The sequence below is a fragment of the Pseudophryne corroboree genome, chromosome 12, assembly GCF_028390025.1.
Source record: "Pseudophryne corroboree isolate aPseCor3 chromosome 12, aPseCor3.hap2, whole genome shotgun sequence".
Taxonomy (NCBI): domain Eukaryota; kingdom Metazoa; phylum Chordata; class Amphibia; order Anura; family Myobatrachidae; genus Pseudophryne; species Pseudophryne corroboree.
Genome location: NC_086455.1, coordinates 160,378,628 through 160,397,032, shown reverse-complemented (window position 1 = coordinate 160,397,032; position 18,405 = coordinate 160,378,628). Strand labels below are relative to the sequence as shown.

General features: G+C 47.7%; 1 protein-coding gene across 3 annotated transcripts in view; it reads left to right on the top strand.

Moving 5' to 3' along the window:
• The window catches only part of BBOF1 (basal body orientation factor 1), a 32,628-nt gene that overhangs the window by 2,162 nt on the left and 12,061 nt on the right, over positions 1-18,405 (top strand). The window contains exons 2-7 of one of the 3 annotated variants that reach the window (XM_063948330.1): positions 1,859-2,108; positions 3,803-3,868; positions 5,777-5,920; positions 6,001-6,081; positions 9,233-9,303; positions 13,990-14,134. In XM_063948330.1, the coding sequence (XP_063804400.1) occupies positions 1,859-2,108; positions 3,803-3,868; positions 5,777-5,920; positions 6,001-6,081; positions 9,233-9,303; positions 13,990-14,134 (757 nt within the window). The remainder of the gene's footprint in view (positions 1-1,858; positions 2,109-3,802; positions 3,869-5,776; positions 5,921-6,000; positions 6,082-9,232; positions 9,304-13,989; positions 14,135-18,405) is intronic. The other 2 variants (XM_063948331.1, XM_063948332.1) reach the window with 2 other exon arrangements.

Genomic DNA, 18,405 nt, shown 5'->3' with positions numbered 1-18,405 from the left:
TATTACTGCTCCCCCTAATATAGTGCCCCACTAACACTGCTCCCTACTATTACTGCTACCCCCTAATACTGTGCCCCACTAACACTGCTTCCTACTATTACTGCTCCCCCTAATACTGTGCCCCACTAACACTGCTCCCTACTATTACTGCTACCCCCTAATACTGTGCCCCACTAACACTGCTTCCTACTATTACTGCTCCCCCTAATACTGTGCCCCACTAACACTGCTCCCTACTATTACTGGTACCCCCTAATACTGTGGCCCACTAACTCTGCTCCCTACTATTACTGCTTCCCCCTAATACTGTGCCCCACTAACACTGCTCCCTACTATTACAGCTCCCCCTAGTACTGTGCCCCACTAATACTGTTCCCTACTATTACTGCTCCCCCCTAATACTGTGCCCCATTAATACTGCTCCCTACTATGACTACTCCCCCCTAATACTGTGTCCCACTAAGACTGCTCCCTACTATTACTGCTCCCCCCTAATACTGTTCCCCACTAACACTGCTCCCTACTATTACTGCTCCCCCCTAATACTGTGCCCCACTAAGACTGCTCCCTACTATTACTGCTGCTCCCCCCTAATACTGTTCCTACCAACACTGCACCCTACTGTTACTGCTCCCCCCTAATACTGTGCCCCACTAACTCTGCTCCCTACTATTACTGCTCCCTACTATTACTGCTCCCCCTAATACTGTGCCCCACTAACACTGCTCCCTACTATTACTGCTCCTCCCTAATACTGTGCCCTACTAACACTGCTCCCTACTATTACTGCTCCCTCCTGACACTGTGCCCCACTAACACTGCTCCCTACTATTATTGCTCCCTCCTGACAATGCTCCGTTCTATTACTGCTTCTGCCTCCCTCCTAACACGGTGCCCCACTAACACTGCTCCCTACTGTTATTGCTTCCTCCTAACACTGTGCCCCACTAACACTGCTCCCTACTATTACTGCTCCCTCCTGACAATGCTCCGTTCTATTACTGCTTCTGCCTCCCTCCTAACACTGTGCCCCACTAACACTGCTCCCTACTATTATTGCTCCCTCCTAACACTGTGCCACCTCCTAACACTGCTTTCCACTAACACAGAGCTCCCTCCATTCACTGTGCCCCCTATTGTTGACACAGCTCTCCACTAACACTGTGCCCACTAACACTGCTCCCTACTATTATTGCTCCCTCCTAACACTGTGCCACCTCTTAACACTGTTTTCCACTAACGTAGAGCTCACTTCATTCACTGTGCCCCCTATTGTTGACACAGCTCCCCAATAACACTGTGCCCTCCCTGACACTGCTCCCCTCCTGACACTGCTCTCCATTAACTAAACAGCCCCACCAGTGCTCCTCTTTGACACTGTGTTCCCCTCCAACACTGCTCCCTACCATTTATCTACCCCAATCTGCATTGCAGACACTACTATACTGTACCATACTGCTCCCAGCTAATACTGTGCCTCTGTTCTTATTGCACCCCACTAATAATACACAAACGCTCCCCTTTACTCTCACCCAAAAAATGTATTATTTTTGCTGATACTGCAAATCTCAATAGTCCTCTAATTACGGACCACCCTTTTAACTCAAACCTCAAAAACCGTGTTCCCCAAACGTACAATGTACCTCGTTACTGGAGGAGTTTAATGCCTGTGACGTTATACATCTTCAGTGATAACCTAGCGGTGACTTATAATATAGTTATTGCAGGCTCTCTGAACTGTAGAAGTATATACAGTAGCGCTGCATGGACGCTGAGGCTGGAAAAGATATCGCAGCTCCACGGGATACAATCTACCTGGTGATATTGTATTTCTACAAATCTATTGTTGTTTAATCAGGAAGAAGAAAGCTGGAAAACATGAAGCAAAAGCGGATAAACAGCAGGAAGCAGAGCGAGCGAAGGCAAATGTGTCCTTGTGGGAGTCCATGCTGAAGGCGACCGAATTTTCCAGATCAGAGTACCGGGATGCAGCCCGCAGCCTGGCCCGGAACAACGAGCAGCTGACCAACAACCAGTATCAGCTGGAGAAGGACATGTTGGATGTCATAGGGTTTATGAAGAGACAGGACATGGAAAAAGATGAGCTGGTAGCCCTCTACTGTCCTTTTTCCTCACTCCGGTCTTCTGCTTTATCTCGTTATCTCTTCTTTTCCAGATCCCTGTACCTACTGTGTGCTTCTACATCTTTACTGCCCCTACTGTGTGGTTCTACGTCTCTACTGCCCCTACTGTGTGGTTCTAAGTCTCTACTTCCCCTACTGTGTGGTTCTACGTCTCTACTGCCCCTACTGTGTGGTTCTACGTCTCTACTGCCCCTACTGTGTGGTCCTACGTCTCTACTGCCCCTACTGTGTGGTTCTACGTCTCTACTGCCCCTACTGTGTGGTTCTACGTCTCTACTGCCCCTACTGTTTGGTTCTACGTCTCTACTGCCCCTACTGTGTGGTTCTACATCTCTACTGCCCCTACTGTGTGATTCTACATCGCTATTGCCCCTACTGTGTGATTCTACATCGCTATTGCCCCTACTGTGTGGTTCTACATCTCTACTGACCCTACTGTGTGGTTCTACGTCTCTACTGCCCCTACTGGGTGGTTCTACGTCTCTACTGCCCCTACTGTGTGGTTCTACGTCTCTACTGCCTCTACTGTGTGGTTCTACGTCTCTACTGCCCCTACTGTGGGGTTCTACGTCTCTACTGGCCCTAATGTGGGGTTCTACGTCTCTACTGCCTCTAATGTGGGGTTCTACGTCTCTACTGCCCCTGCTGTGGGGTTCTACGTCTCTACTGCCCCTGCTTTGGGGTTCTACGTCTCTACTGCCCCTACTGTGGGGTTCTACATCTCTACTGCCCCTACTGTGGGGTTCTACTGCCCCTACTGTGTGGTTCTACATATCTACTGCCCCTACTGTGTGGTTCTACATATCTACTGCCCCTACTGTGTGGTTCTACGTCTCTACTGCTTCTACTGTTGAGATCTACGTCTCTACTGCCCCTACCATGGGGTTAAACATCTCTAATACCTCTACAGTGTGGTTCTACATCTTTACTGCACCTACTGTGTTGGTCTACATCTCTACTGCCCCTACTGTGTGGTTCTACATCTCTAATACCTTTATTGCTGAGTTCTACATCTCTACTGCCCCTACTGTGGGGTTCTACGTCTCTACTGCCCCTACTGTGGGGTTCTACGTCTCTACTGCCCCTGCTGTGGGGTTCTATATCTCTACTGCCCCTGCTGTGGGGTTCTACGTCTCTACTGCCCCTACTGTGTGGTTGTACATATCTACTGCCCCTACTGTGTGGTTCTACGTCTCTACTGCTTCTACTGTTGAGATCTGCGTCTCTACTGCCCCTACTATGGGGTTAAACATCTCTAATACCTCTACAGTGTGGTTATACATCTTTACTGCCCCTACTGTGTTGTTCTACATCTCTAATACCTTTATTGCCGAGTTCTACATCTCTACTGCCTCTACTGTGGGGATATACATGTCTACTACCCCTACTGTGGGGTTCTATATTTCTACTGCCCCTACTGTGTGAATCTACATCTCTACTGCCCCAATGTCTGATTGTTGCATTATTAACCATCGGATCGACTGTTCTACTTTTTACTAAACTTATTTTTAGAATATATAGCTCTTATTACCCTAAATGTCAGATATATGTATTATTACCACTTCTGCATGCTCAGAGATACCAGACTCTTCCTCTTACTAACATTACTGATGGCGGGTTTCCTACAGTGGTCATACAGTTTGTTTCTTTCCCTAAAGATCGAGACATTGAAGCAACAACTGGTAGAAGAGAAGAAACTTGCTGAAGAAGAGAGGGAGAGGCTGGTGGGTATATAAACTCTTTTGGTTGCACAGGTGCACTCTTCCTCTGTGGTTGCACGGATGCACTCTTCCTCTGTGGTCGCACGGATGCACTCTACCTCTGTGGTCGCACGGATGCACTCTACCTCTGTGGTCGCACGGATGCACTCTACCTCTGTGGTCGCACGGATGCACTCTACCTCTGTGGTCGCACGGATGCACTCTACCTCTGTGGTCGCACGGATGCACTCTACCTCTGTGGTCGCACGGATGCACTCTACCTCTGTGGTCGCACGGATGCACTCTACCTCTGTGGTCGCACGGATGCACTCTACCTCTGTGGTCGCACGGATGCACTCTACCTCTGTGGTCGCACGGATGCACTCTACCTCTGTGGTCGCACGGATGCACTCTACCTCTGTGGTCGCACGGATGCACTCTACCTCTGTGGTCGCACGGATGCACTCTACCTCTGTGGTCGCACGGATGCACTCTACCTCTGTGGTCGCACGGATGCACTCTACCTCTGTGGTCGCACGGATGCACTCTACCTCTGTGGTCGCACGGATGCACTCTACCTCTGTGGTCGCACGGATGCACTCTACCTCTGTGGTCGCACGGATGCACTCTACCTCTGTGGTCGCACGGATGCACTCTACCTCTGTGGTCGCACGGATGCACTCTACCTCTGTGGTCGCACGGATGCACTCTACCTCTGTGGTCGCACGGATGCACTCTACCTCTGTGGTCGCACGGATGCACTCTACCTCTGTGGTTGCATGGATGCACTCTACCTCTGTGGTTGCACTGATGCAGTCTTTCTCTGTGGTCACACTGATGCATTCTTCCTCTGTGGTTGCACTGATGCACTCTTTCTCTGTGGTTGCAATTATTCACTCTTCCTCTGGTCACATGGATGCACTCTTCCTCTGTGGTCGCACTGATGCATTCTTCTTCTGTGGTCGCACTGATTCACTCTTCCTCTGCGGTCACATGGATGCACTCTTCCTCTGTGGTCACATGGATGCACTCTTCCTCTGTGGTTGCACTGATGCACTCTTCCTCTGGTCACATGGATACACTCTTCATCTGTGATCACATGGATGCACTCTTTGTCTGTGGTCGCACAGATGCATTCTTCCTCTGTGGTTGCACTGATGCACTCTTTCTCTGTTGTTGCAATTATTCACTATTCCTCTGGTCACATGGATGCACTCTTCCTCTGGTCACATGGATGCACTCTTCCTCTGTGGTCGCACTGATGCATTCTTCTTCTGTGGTCGCACTGATGCATTCTTCTTCTGTGGTCGCACTGATTCACTCTTCCTCTGCGGTCACATGGATGCACTCTTCCTCTGTGGTCACATGGATGCACTCTTCCTCTGTGGTCACATGGATGCACTCTTCCTCTGTGGTTGCACTGATGCACTCTTCCTCTGTGGTCACATGGATGCACTCTTCCTCTGTGGTTGCACTGATGCACTCTTCATCTGTGATCACATGGATGCAGTCTTCCTCTGTGGTCACACAGATGCACTCTGTTGGACTTAACCCTGTGCCTCCTGTCTAAAAAAACATTGCTGCCATTGTGTAATCGAGGGCCATCAGATCTGTGCCATAGATAGAACAGTCCACAATGGTGGCTAACCATCGATGGTCAATGACCATCCCTACAGCACAGTCTGCACAGCTCAGCCTACATTTGGACCTACAGACCTATGTGCTTGTATAAACATGAGTACATGCGCGACAGCACGCAGTTTTTCACGTTTCGTAGCTTTGCACATAACCCTTAATGTCACTTTCAGAGAACACATCTCCTGGATGTGGGGATGCCATGCTGGAGAATGTATTTCATGAATCCCATTTGCTTCCTATATGTAATATTCTGTATTACATCGCAGCCTTCCTTAGACGTATGTCCTTTCACAGGTGACAACACACAGAAAACAGATCACTGATCTGGAAGAGAAGTGTGCGCAGAAAGCGGCACAGATGCAGATTCTTATGTCCGAGCTCAAGCTGATGAAAGAATTCCGCCGACGCAAGCCGGAGCTGGAGAGAGAGCTGGACCAGGTGATGCATCGTTCCTTCCCGCTGTGCTATGGCTGAGCACTTACCTCTACCTATTCTACCTACATGTCACTTCTCTGCAGATTAAGGATAGCCTTCTCCGAGCCAGCCAGGATCATAGAGAAGCTCTGGCCAGTATGGAGAGACGCATGCTTCAGGAGAAGGTAAGAAGCGTCCAGCATCTGGCACAACATGACACCGATTTACATAGTTCATCCATAACCTCATAAACCATACACACGGCAAAGAGTTACTATCTCAGAACTATCACATTGACATTGTATTTGAACTTTATTAAATTGCATAGCAATGGGAGCTACAGAAACAATGATTTTTAGATGGACAAAGCTGAGTCGGCTCTATGATGCATTAAAGATGTGAGATAAGTTCTACTCGATCAGCATAACAGATTTAGGCCAGGTGAATAATCAGCACACAACCTCGTTTGTGGATGCCACTAATTGGGTCATTCAGAAGTCAACCACCAACCACAGAGTGAGGGTAAGTAGAGGTTACAGAGTATATCTTTAGAGCGTCACTATACCAAACATGTAGAGCTATTTTTGAACGTTTACAGATGTTGTAATACTGCATCTTTAGGTTGGCCGCACGGTCAGAATGCAGACTAGCCCTACGGGAGGTGCAGAGTCTCTATCTGAGTATGGCTTCCTGCTCCTGGATGGGCTCTTAACTCAAGGTTATCAATGGCCAACAGCACGTCATTGAGTAAAGACACACAATCAGATTTATAAAGTCAAATGTAAGCAGACAGCAGTTTATTAAAAGAATAATGTGTATTAGATAGATAGATAGATAGATAGATAGATAGATAGATAGATAGATAGATAGATAGATAGATAGATAGATAGATAGATAGATAGATAAGCAGATAAAGGCTAACAAAAGATATACTCAGCTTTAGGTATGCTTCAAAGCAGTTCAAAGTTCTTAAGGTGCAATCAGGTCACATTTAGGGAGCCCCTTTTCTTCCAAAAAAGGCCTAGATCAAGATCGGTGCAGAAAGTTTGGTAAACATATTACTGCAATCTTAGATTTTACACCGAAGCTCTTGTAGGAAATATGGCAAGCTCCTTTATACCCTAGGGGCAGTCTATTATCTCCATAGTGGCCTACCCTCCCTCATTCTGCAGGAGACTCCCTGAAATAGTTGCAATCTCCCTCACTCCCTGAATAGACCAGCAATCTCCCTGATTACACCTTACCCCCCATTATGTAGCTGTTACATTGTTGGAAAGAAAAAATAAATCAGAGATACGTACATTCAAATGAGATCATCAGCGCCATTTCCCTGCATTGGATATAAGGCACAATGATCCCTATGGCTACATGCATTATAAATACGGTTTCTCGTGGCCACTTACAGTACAGTACAGTACATGGAGCCTCTTGTAAAACACAATACACAAACAAATCCTGCAAAATATCAGTGTCTTTTCTTCAACACATAGATCTTACTAACTTTTACATTTGGATGTAAGTCATTTTTATGACACACCTCTTAGATGTAGCAGTACACATCCGCACTGGTAGGTGTTACTTTCACAATCTCCCTGACATGCTTTTTCAAAAGTAGGTAAGTATGATTATCTCCCATTTAATGTATGCACATGTACAGTATATAATACATAAATGAGTGCTCTATTAGTTATTAACAATAGGGGGCAGCATAACCTAGGCTAATAATTGCTAACACAGAGATGCTATTTCTTATAAGGAAGCTACATAATTAGCAACATCAGTGGGTAACTCATATTAGTGTAATACAATGTATTATGGTGGTCATTCAGAGTTGTTCGCTAGCTGCATTCGTTCACTGTGCAGCGATGAGGCAAAAAAACGGCACTTCTGCGCATGCGGCGCAATGCGCACGCACAACGTACTATTACAACGAACTATGCAGTTTCACACAAGGTCTAGCGAAGCTTTTCAGTCGCACTGGTGGCCGCAGAGTGATTGACATGAAGAGGGCGTTTCTGGGTGTCAACTGACAGTTTTCAGGGAGTCTTCGAAAAAACGCAGGCGTGCCAGGAAAAACGCAGGCGTGGCTGGGCGAACGCAGGGCGTGTTTGTGACGTCAAAACAGGAACTGAATAGTCTGAAGTGATCGCAAGCGCTGAGTAGGTATTGAGCTACTCTAAAACTGCACACAAAAATGTTGCCGCCGCTCTGCGATCCTTTCGTTTGCACTTCTGCTAAGCTAAAATACACTCCCAGTGGGCGGCGGCATAGCGTTTGCACGGCTGCTAAAAACAGCTAGCGAGCGATCAACTCGGAATGACCCCCTATATTCCAAGGCTTTCTTGCTTATGAGGGAACATTAGCGCATTGGTGTTGTGGTTGTTAGTCAGTATATGGGACAAAGATCACGTTCCAGCATCCTTAACCCATACTGGTTACGTTTGGTTTCACACAAGCAATCAAAAATACGTGAAAGCCATTCTTCTAACATCTAGTAATGATATGAGAAAGACGGTACAAAATAGCTGAAAATGTTTTACTATAGCTATTAACCCATACTAGTACACCAATAATGTGAGCGACTGTGCGTCTGTTTACGCAAACACTTCAGCAACATACCCACAACACTGCCATAACGCGCTTACAAGACGGACCATCTCCATGTGTCTAAATAGTCGCCTCCCAGTCACCGCACAGGAACGCTCAGTAGAGTTTCAATACATTTCTGAGACCGTGCGTCTTACTCGGTACTGTGACTCTGGGCCGGATTCCGATTTGGAAGTAAAGCAAAATAAAGCAAGTAACTATGCAGCCGAGCAAAACCATGCTGCACTGCAGGGGGGCAGATGTAACATGTGCAAAAAGATTAGATTTGGGTGGGGCGTGTCCAAACTGAAATCTAAATTGTGGTGTAATAAGAAAAAAAACTTTTCAGCATTTGTGGGCTACATACAAAGGCAGCCAGTATTTACCTTGCACAGAAAAAAATATAAAGTATTTGCTCCCCTTGCATGGCAGCATGGTTTGTTCCAGATACAAAGTGACTTGCATTTTCTGCTTTACTTCCAAGTCAGATTCAGCCCCTCACAGTGGAAAGCATGCACCATAGGAGTTTCCAGGGATTTTCACACATACGCAAGAAGCTGTTTCTTCTGAAAATCAGGGACGTTAGATCAGGCCGATGTCCTCCCATCACTAAACAAGGGAATCTCTTATTTTTCCTGTCCTGACTTCGGCCAGCAGCTTAGTGCAGTTATTACTCAGCACGGGCCAATTCTGTGTAACACTCTGACCCCTCTTGTACTGTGTAACGTGTTTAGTGAATTTATTCCATAGCAACGGCTGGAAAAGGAAGCAGAGAAGAAGATCATAATGCTGACTGAGAATGCCCACACCGAGGCTGTCATGTAAGGACAAAGTTCTCATTATCTCCAGAATAGTTTCATCGAAAATATGAATATATGCATGATTGTGTGATGCATGATTGTGCGATTCCCTTATTGGGCCTAATTCTGAGTTGATCGCAGCAGCAATTTTGTTAGCAATTGGGCAAAACCATGTGCACTGCAGGAGGGGCAGATATAACATGTGCAGAGAGAGTTAAATTTGGGTGGGGTGTATTCAAACTGAAATCTAAATTGCAGTGTAAAAATAAAGCAGCCAGTATTTACCCTGCACAGAAACAAAATAACCCACCCAAATCTAACTCTCTCTGCACATGTTATATCTGTCCCCCCTGCAGTGCACATGGTTTTGCCCAACTGCTAAAAAAGTTCCTGCTGCGATCAACTCAGAATTAGGCCCATTGTGTGACTGCTATAGAGCTGCTCTTCCCATCACTGTGACTGCTATAGAGCTGCCCTTCCTATCACTGTGACTGCTATAGAGCTGCCCTTCCCATCACTGTGACTGCTATAGAGCTGCCCTTCCTATCACTGTGACTGCTATAGAGCTACCCTTCCCATCACTGTGTGACTGCTATAGAGCTGACCTTCCCGCACTGTGTGGCTGTTATAGAGCTGCCCATCCCGTCACTGTGACTGCTATAGAGCTGCCCTTCCCGTCACTGTGTGACTGCTATAGAGCTGCCCTTCCCGTCACTGTGTGACTGCTATAGAGCTGCCCTTCCCATCACTGTCTGACTGCTATAGAGCTGTCCTTCCCATCACTGTGACTGCTATAGAGCTGCCCTTCCCATCACTGTGTGACTGCTATAGAGCTTCCCATCACTGTGTGACTGCTATAGAGCTGCCCTTCCCATCACTGTCTGACTGCTATAGAGCTGCCCTTCCCATCACTGTGTAACTGTAATAGAGCTGCCCTTCCCATCACTGTATGACTGCTATAGAGCTGCCCTTCCCATCACTGTGTGACTGCTATAGAGCTGCCCTTCCCGTCACTGTGTGACTGCTATAGAGCTGCCCTTCCCGTCACTGTGTGACTGCTATAGAGCTATCCTTCCCATCACTGTGTGACTGCTATAGAGCTGCCCTTCCCATCACTGTCTGACTGCTATAGAGCTGACCTTCCCATCACTCTGTGACTGCTATAGAGCTGCCCTTCCCATCACTGTCTGACTGCTATAGAGCTGCCCTTCCCATCACTGTGTAACTGTAATAGAGCTGCCCTTCCCATCACTGTGTAACTGTTATACAGCTGCCCTTCCCATCACTGTCTGACTGCTATACAGCTGCCCTTCCCGTCACTGTGTATCTGGTTTAGAGCTGCCCTTTCCATCACTCTGTGACTGCTATAGAGCTGCCCTTCCCATCACTGTCTGACTGCTATAGAGCTGCCCTTCCCATCACTGTGTAACTGTTATAGAGCTGCCCTTCCCATCACTGTGTAACTGTTATACAGCTGCCCTTCCCATCACTGTCTGACTGCTATACAGCTGCCCTTCCCATCACTGTGTATCTGTTATAGAGCTGCCCTTCCCATCACTGTGTTACTGTTATACAGCTGCCCTTCCCATCACTGTCTGACTGCTATAGAGCTGCCCTTCCCATCACTGTGTAACTGCTATAGAGCTGCCCTTCCCATCACTGTGTGACTGCTATAGAGCTGCCCTTCCCGTCACTGTATGACTGCTATAGAGCTGTCCTTCCCATCACTGTGTGACTGCTATAGAGCTGCCCTTCCCATCACTGTGTGACTGCTATAGAGCTTCCCTTCCCATCACTGTCTGACTGCTATAGAGCTGCCCTTCCCGTCACTGTCTGACTGCTATAGAGCTGCCCTTCCCTTCACTGTCTGACTGCTATAGAGCTGCCCTTCCCGTCACTGTGTGACTGCTATAGATCTGCCCTTCCCATCACTGTCTGACTGCTATAGAGCTGACCTTCCCATCACTCTGTGACTGCTATAGAGCTGCCCTTCCCATCACTGTCTGACTGCTATAGAGCTGCCCTTCCCATCACTGTCTGACTGCTATAGAGCTGCCTTTCCCATCACTGTGTATCTGTTATAGAGCTGCCCTTCCCATCACTGTGTTACTGTTATACAGCTGCCCTTCCCATCACTGTCTGATTGCTATAGAGCTGCCCTTCCCATCACTGTGTAACTGCTATAGAGCTGCCCTTCCCATCACTGTGTGACTGCTATAGAGCTGCCCTTCCCATCACTGTGTAACTGCTATAGAGCTGCCCTTCCCATCACTGTCTGACTGCTACTGAGCTGCCCTTCCCATCACTCTCTGACTGCTATAGAGCTGCCCTTCCCGTCACTGTGTGACTGCTGTAGAGCTGCCCTTCCCGTCACTGTGTGACCGCTATAGAGCTGACCTTCCCATCACTGTGTGACTGCTATAGAGCTGCCCTTCCTGTCACTGTGTCCGCTATAGAGCTGCCCTTCCCATCACTCTCTGACTGCTATAGAGCTGCCCTTCCCATCACTGTGTGACTGCTATTGAGCTGCCCTTCCCATCACTGTGTGACTGCTATAGAGCTGCCCTTCCCGTCACTGTCTGACTGCTATACAGCTGCCCTTCCCGTGGGATCGGTATGAAATACCTCCGTTCAAAATCCCGACACCAATTGACTGATGGTCAAAATCCCGACAAGGTCAAAATCCCGACATGGACAAAATACAGACATTTAAAATACCGACAAGGTCAAAATACCAACATGTAAAATGCAGACAGGTCAAAATACCGACATGCGGTTTTTAATGGTTTTTTGTGTGTATGTCGACATAAGTCAACATGGACACCATATAAAGTATACCGCGTCCCCTCGCATGGCTCGCTGCGCTCGCCATGCTTTGGGCACGGTGCCTCGCTGCGCTCGCCATGCTGCGCTCGGCACACTATTATATTCCCCCTCCAGGTCCACTGGGATGGTAAAGTATGAGCAAGTCGGTTTCAATGAAAAAAATCATGAAAAACTCATGTAGGTATTTTGACCTGTCTGCATTTTACATGTCGGTATTTTGACCTTGTCGGTATTTGAGATGTCGGTATTTTGTCCATGTCGGGATTTTGACCTTGTCGGGATTTTGACCATCGGTCAATTGGTGTCGGGATTTTGAACGTCGGGATTTTGATTGGAGGTGAACTGACTGCATCCACTTCCTGTCACTGTGTGACTGCTATAGAGCTGCCCTTCCCGTCACTGTGTGACTGCTGTAGAGCTGCCCTTCCCGTCACTGTGTGACTGCTGTAGAGCTGCCCTTCCAGTTACTGTGACTGCTATAGAGCTGCCCTTCCCGTCGCTCTGTGACTGCTAGAGAGCTGCCCTTCCCATCACTGTGACTGATATAGAGCTGCCCTTCCCGTCACTGTGACTGCTATAGAGCTGCCCTTCCCGTCACTGTGACTGCTATAGAGCTGCCCTTCCCGTCACTGTGTGACTGCTATAGAGCTGCCCTTCCCGTCACTGTGACTGCTATAGAGCTGCCCTTCCCGTCACTGTGTGACTGCTATAGAGCTGCCCTTCCCATCACTGTGTGACTGCTATAGAGCTGCCCTTCCAGTCACTGTGACTGATATAGAGCTGCCTTTCCCGTCACTGTCTGGCTGCTATAGAGCTGCCCTTCCCGTCACTGTGACTGCTATAGAGCTGCCCTTCCCGTCACTGTGTGACTGCTATAGAGCTGCCCTTCCCATCACTGTGTGACTGCTATAGAGCTGCCCTTCCCGTCACTGTGACTGCTATAGAGCTGCCCTTCCCGTCACTGTGTGACTGCTATAGAGCTGCCCTTCCAGTCACTGTGTGACTGCTATAGAGCTGCCCTTCCAGTCACTGTGTGACTGCTATAGAGCTGCCCTTCCAGTCACTGTGTGACTGCTATAGAGCTGCCCTTCCAGTCACTGTGTGACTGCTATAGAGCTGCCCTTCCCGTTGCTCTGTGATCACTATAGAGCTGCCCTTCCCATCACTGTGTGACTGCTATAGAGCTGCCCTTCCCATCACTGTGTGACTGCTATAGAGCTGCCCTTCCCGTCACTGTGACTGATATAGAGCTGCCTTTCCCGTCACTGTGACTGCTATAGAGCTGCCCTTCCCGTCACTGTGACTGCTATAGAGCTGCCCTTCCCGTCACTGTGTGACTGTTATAGAACTGCCCTTCCTGTCACTGTGTGACTGCTATAGAGCTGCCCTTCCCGTCACTGTGTGACTGTTATAGAACTGTCCCTCCCATCACTGTGTGGCTGTTATAGAGCTGCCCTTCCCATCACTGTGTGACTGTTATAGAGCTGCCCCTCCCATCACTGTGTGGCTGTTATAGAGCTGCCCTTCCCATCACTGTGTGACTGTTATAGAGCTGCCCCTCCCATCACTGTGTGACTGTTATAGAGCTGCCCTTCCCATAACATAGAGTAGTTGATGGGATTATGCACGTGAAATAAAGTAGTTGAGAATGTGATTATAGGAAGAGATAGATCATAATGTATATAGATAGATTTCTGGGGCAGCTTCAGACTCCTAGGAATGGGTATGTATATTGACATGATCAGTAAGCACACATGTGTGGATAAAGTAGAAGTGCGGATCGCTATATTTTGCCGTTGGTAAATGCTCCATGCTATGTGAGTGTCCTGAGTGCAGTGTATGAACTACTGACCCTTTACTAGATGCCGTTGTGATCTGCAGACACGTAGGTGAGGCCGGAAGATCTGTCTTTAAGGAGAATGTGCGTCTGAAAGAGGCTCTTTCCTATCACGTGAATGAGGCCCGTGAGCTACAGAAAAGCGTCACACAGCTTCAGGCCAGGACGAAGCAACTGCTGCTGGAACAGGTTAAGTCTTTGCTTCTCTGTCACTCTCCCATGGTGTGTACGTGCGTATATATACTGATATATAGATAGATACATATCATTTATATCCATATCATCATTGTCTGGTTATTCGGAAAGCAAATACAAAGCGCTTGTAAAACAAATAACAGTACTGACAAGTGGACGGAAGGTGGTGCAGGCAAGAGGCCAAGTATAGAGAGGGGCGCTCATCACATATGGGTCCGTAGATATACTCGTATCAACCAAATCGATCCACAAATCAATACATATATTTATTAATGTTTAGTAACGATCAAAATAATGATTAATTATAGGTAGCATTACATTTGTATTTACAGTATGTTTTATGGCGCGGTATTCAGTGTGAAGAAATCACCATTCCATAAGTGACGAAACGCGTTGGTACATGGAACTTTGAGCAGTCACTTTTACATCTTATGATTTTACATTGAATGTTACGGAGGGAAACATAATGTATATGAATCACTGCTGCCGCTGAATGTCTCATTGTGATTGGCTGCTGTGTCTCGGAGATGCTGCATGTTGGAATGATCGTGCTGTGAGGGCGGACAGATATTACAGGCGACCTCTGCTGTTTGGGGTAACCTATACATGGCTGTTAATGTGGCGGCTGGGTTAGGGCCCTCATTCCGAGTTGATTGCACGTAGCAACTTTTTGCTGCTGGTGCGATCAACTGATCTCCGCCTATGGGGGAGTGTATTTTAGCATAGCAGGGCTGTGAACGCTTGTGCAGCCCTGCTATACTAAAAAAGTTTGTATAAACAAGACCAGGGTAAGAGTTACTTACCCTGTGCGACGGATCCAGCGATGAGGGTCTCCGTCCTAACGTCAGACATCTGCCCTCCAAACGCCTCGCCACACCTGCGTTGGACTCACCACGTCTGGAAAACAGTGAGTATTCGCCCTGGAACGCTTCCCGCCTGTCCATCTTCTTGCGATCGCCGCTGCGACCATATTTGTCGCTGGGGGCGGCGTTGCCCAGCGGCGATTGTCGCCAGGTAACAACGTGCGTGCGCAATGCGTCCGCCGCGCATGCGGATTTCCGACCCTTTCGCATCGCAGCGAAGAAACGGGTTGGAATGACCCCCTATATCAGGTATTGTGGGTCATCGCTGAAGCTAGTTCAACGTGTGTTATTTTTATGTTATTAAGACGCATTTAATTTGCAGATCAGATAATTGTGGGGGTTTTCAGGTCTACTAGCAAACCATGGGGGTAATTCCAAGTTGATCGCAGCAGGATTTTTGATAGCAACTGGGCAAAACCATGTGCACTGCAGGGGAGGCAGATATAACATGTGCAGAAAGAGTTAGATTTGGGTGGGTTATTTTATTTCTGTGCAGGGTAAATACTGGCTGCTTTATTTTTACACTGCAAATTAGATTGCAGATTGAACACACCACACCCAAATCTAACTCTCTCTGCACATGTTACATCTGCCCCCCCCTGCAGTGCACATGGTTTTGCCCAGTTGCTAACAAAAATCCTGCTGCGATCAACTTGGAATTACCCCCAATAAAAGCACACTAATGGTCAAAACCATGTGCACTGCAGGTGGGGCAGATGTAACATGTGCAGAGAGAGTTGGATTTGGGTGGGTTATATTGTTTCTGTGCAGGGTAAATACTGGCTGCTTTATTTTTATACTGCAGTTTAGATTTCAGTTTGAACACACCCCACCCAAATCTAACTCTCTCTGCACATGTTACATCTGCCCCACCTGCAGTGCACATGGTTTTGCCTGGTTGCTTGCTTTTTTGGTTTGCTAACAAACCTGAATAAGGTCCTATATTCTCTCTGCATTTATAGGTATGGAAATTGACATTTGCTATTGTTCCGACATTATACATAATTGTTTTATTCATTTATTTTGCTCTTGGCTTCTCAACAATTTTAGTTTAATAAAATGTTTGCTTTGTGCGTTTCATATGACTGCGTCATTTTAAAGGGTTATAACTATTTCTGATTTATTATTGTGGCCGTATTAGCCGATTAAATCTTTAGATGAACGCATTGAAGAACACACAATAAAAAAAGTGTTGCTCGAATTTACGCAACACAGTTGACTAGTAAATTTCAAATTGCTGGATTTGAATGGAGTGTAAAGGTCCGTACACATTAGACAATGTCGCTCTGTGAGCGACATAGTCTAATGTTTCCCCCTCCCGGGCCAGCCGGTCGGCGGCCGCCTGTACACACTGAGCGATATGACCGCTCATATCGCTCAGTGACGTCACGCCTCCGCCAGCCCTGCCTGAAGGTCGTGGACGACAGTCCACATCCTTCATGCATGCCCTACCGACAGCGACGATCGTTGCCGACCCACGGGGCTGCGCATCGGTCGTCGCTGGCGGCATACACACTTGACGATAAAATGAGCGACGTCGCTCAAGGAGTGGGAAAATGAGCTACGTCGCTCATTTTATCGTTAAGTGTGTATGGACCTTTAAGCAAACAACAGATATCCTCAGTGATCTCTGGACCCAATTCAGATCAATTTGCTGCTGTGCGATTTCGCACAGTGGGTGATCAGATCCGAACTGCGCATGCGTATGCACCACAATGCGCAGGCACGACAGATGGCTACAACGGGCATTGACGGTCAGCGACAGGATTTTGCGAAGGATCTATTCGCACGGGCATACGCAGGGTGTTTGACAGGAAGAGGCCGTCTGTGAGTGGCAACTGACCGTTCTCAGGGAGTGTCCGGAAAAACGCAGGCAGGCTCAGGCATTTTCAGGGAGGGTGTCTGACGTGAGCTCCGGCCCCGATCAGCAGGAAACCATTGTAGCGGAAGAGTAAGTCCTGGACTGCGCAGAGACTACACAAACTGATATTTGTGCAGCTTTGCTAACACATAGGAACGCACACCTGCACAGCTAAAAATACACTCCCCCTGTAGGCGGCGACTATCTGATCGCAGGGCTGCAAAAAACACAGCCCAGCGATCAGATCTGAATTGTCTGTGTGTGTTTTTGAATGTATATACATTTCTACACATATATAGTACATTGTATGGCCAGCACACCAGTGTATGTGCAAAAAATAATAAGAATTTACTCACCGGTAATTCTATTTCTCATAGTCCGTAGTGGATGCTGGGGACTCCGTAAGGACCATGGGGATTAGCGGCTCCGCAGGAGACTGGGCACAACTATAAAGAAAGCTTTTAGACTACTGGTGTGCACTGGCTCCTCCCACTAAGACCCTCCTCCAGACTTCAGTTAGGATACTGTGCCCGGAAGAGCCGACACAATTAGGAAGAATTTTGAATCCCGGGTAAGACTCATACCAGCCACACCAATCACACCGTATAACTCGTGATACAATACCCAGTTAACAGCATGATAACAACTGAGCCTCTCAACAGATGGCTCAACAATAACCCTTTAGTTAAGCAATAACTATATACAAGTATTGCAGACAATCCGCACTTGGGATGGACGCCCAGCATCCACTATGGACTAGGAGAAATAGAATTACCGGTGAGTAAATTCTTATTTTCTCTAACGTCCTAAGTGGATGCTGGGGACTCCGTAAGGACCATGGGGATTATACCAAAGCTCCCAAACGGGCGGGAGAGTGCGGATGACTCTGCAGCACCGAATGAGCAAACTCAAGGTCCTCCTCAGCCAGGGTGTCAAACTTGTAGAATTTAGCAAACGTGTTTGACCCCGACCAAGTAGCTGCTCGGCAAAGTTGAAGAGCCGAGACCCCCTCGGGCAGCCGCCCAAGAAGAGCCCACCTTCCTCGTGGAATGGGCTTTTACTGATTTAGGATGCGGCAGTCCAGCCGCAGAATGTGCAAGCTGAATCGTACTACAGATCCAGCGAGCAATAGTCTGCTTTGAAGCAGGTGCACCCAACTTGTTGGGCGCATACAGGATAAAGAGCGAGTCAGTCTTTCTGACTCCAGCTGTCCTGGAAACATAGATTTTTAGGGCCCTGACTACATCCAACAACTTGGAAGCCTCCAAGTCATTTGTAGCCGCAGGCACCACGATAGGTTGGTTCAGATGAAAAGCTGATACCACTTTGGGGAGAAACTGGGGACGAGTCCTCAATTCTGCCCTATCCATATGGAAAATCAGATAAGGGCTTTTACATGACAAAGCCGCCAATTCTGATACCCGCCTGGCCGAAGCCAAGGCCAACAACATGACCACTTTCCACGTGAGATATTTCAAATCCACGGTTTTCAGTGGCTCAAACCAATGTGACTTTAGGAAATCCAACACCACGTTGAGATC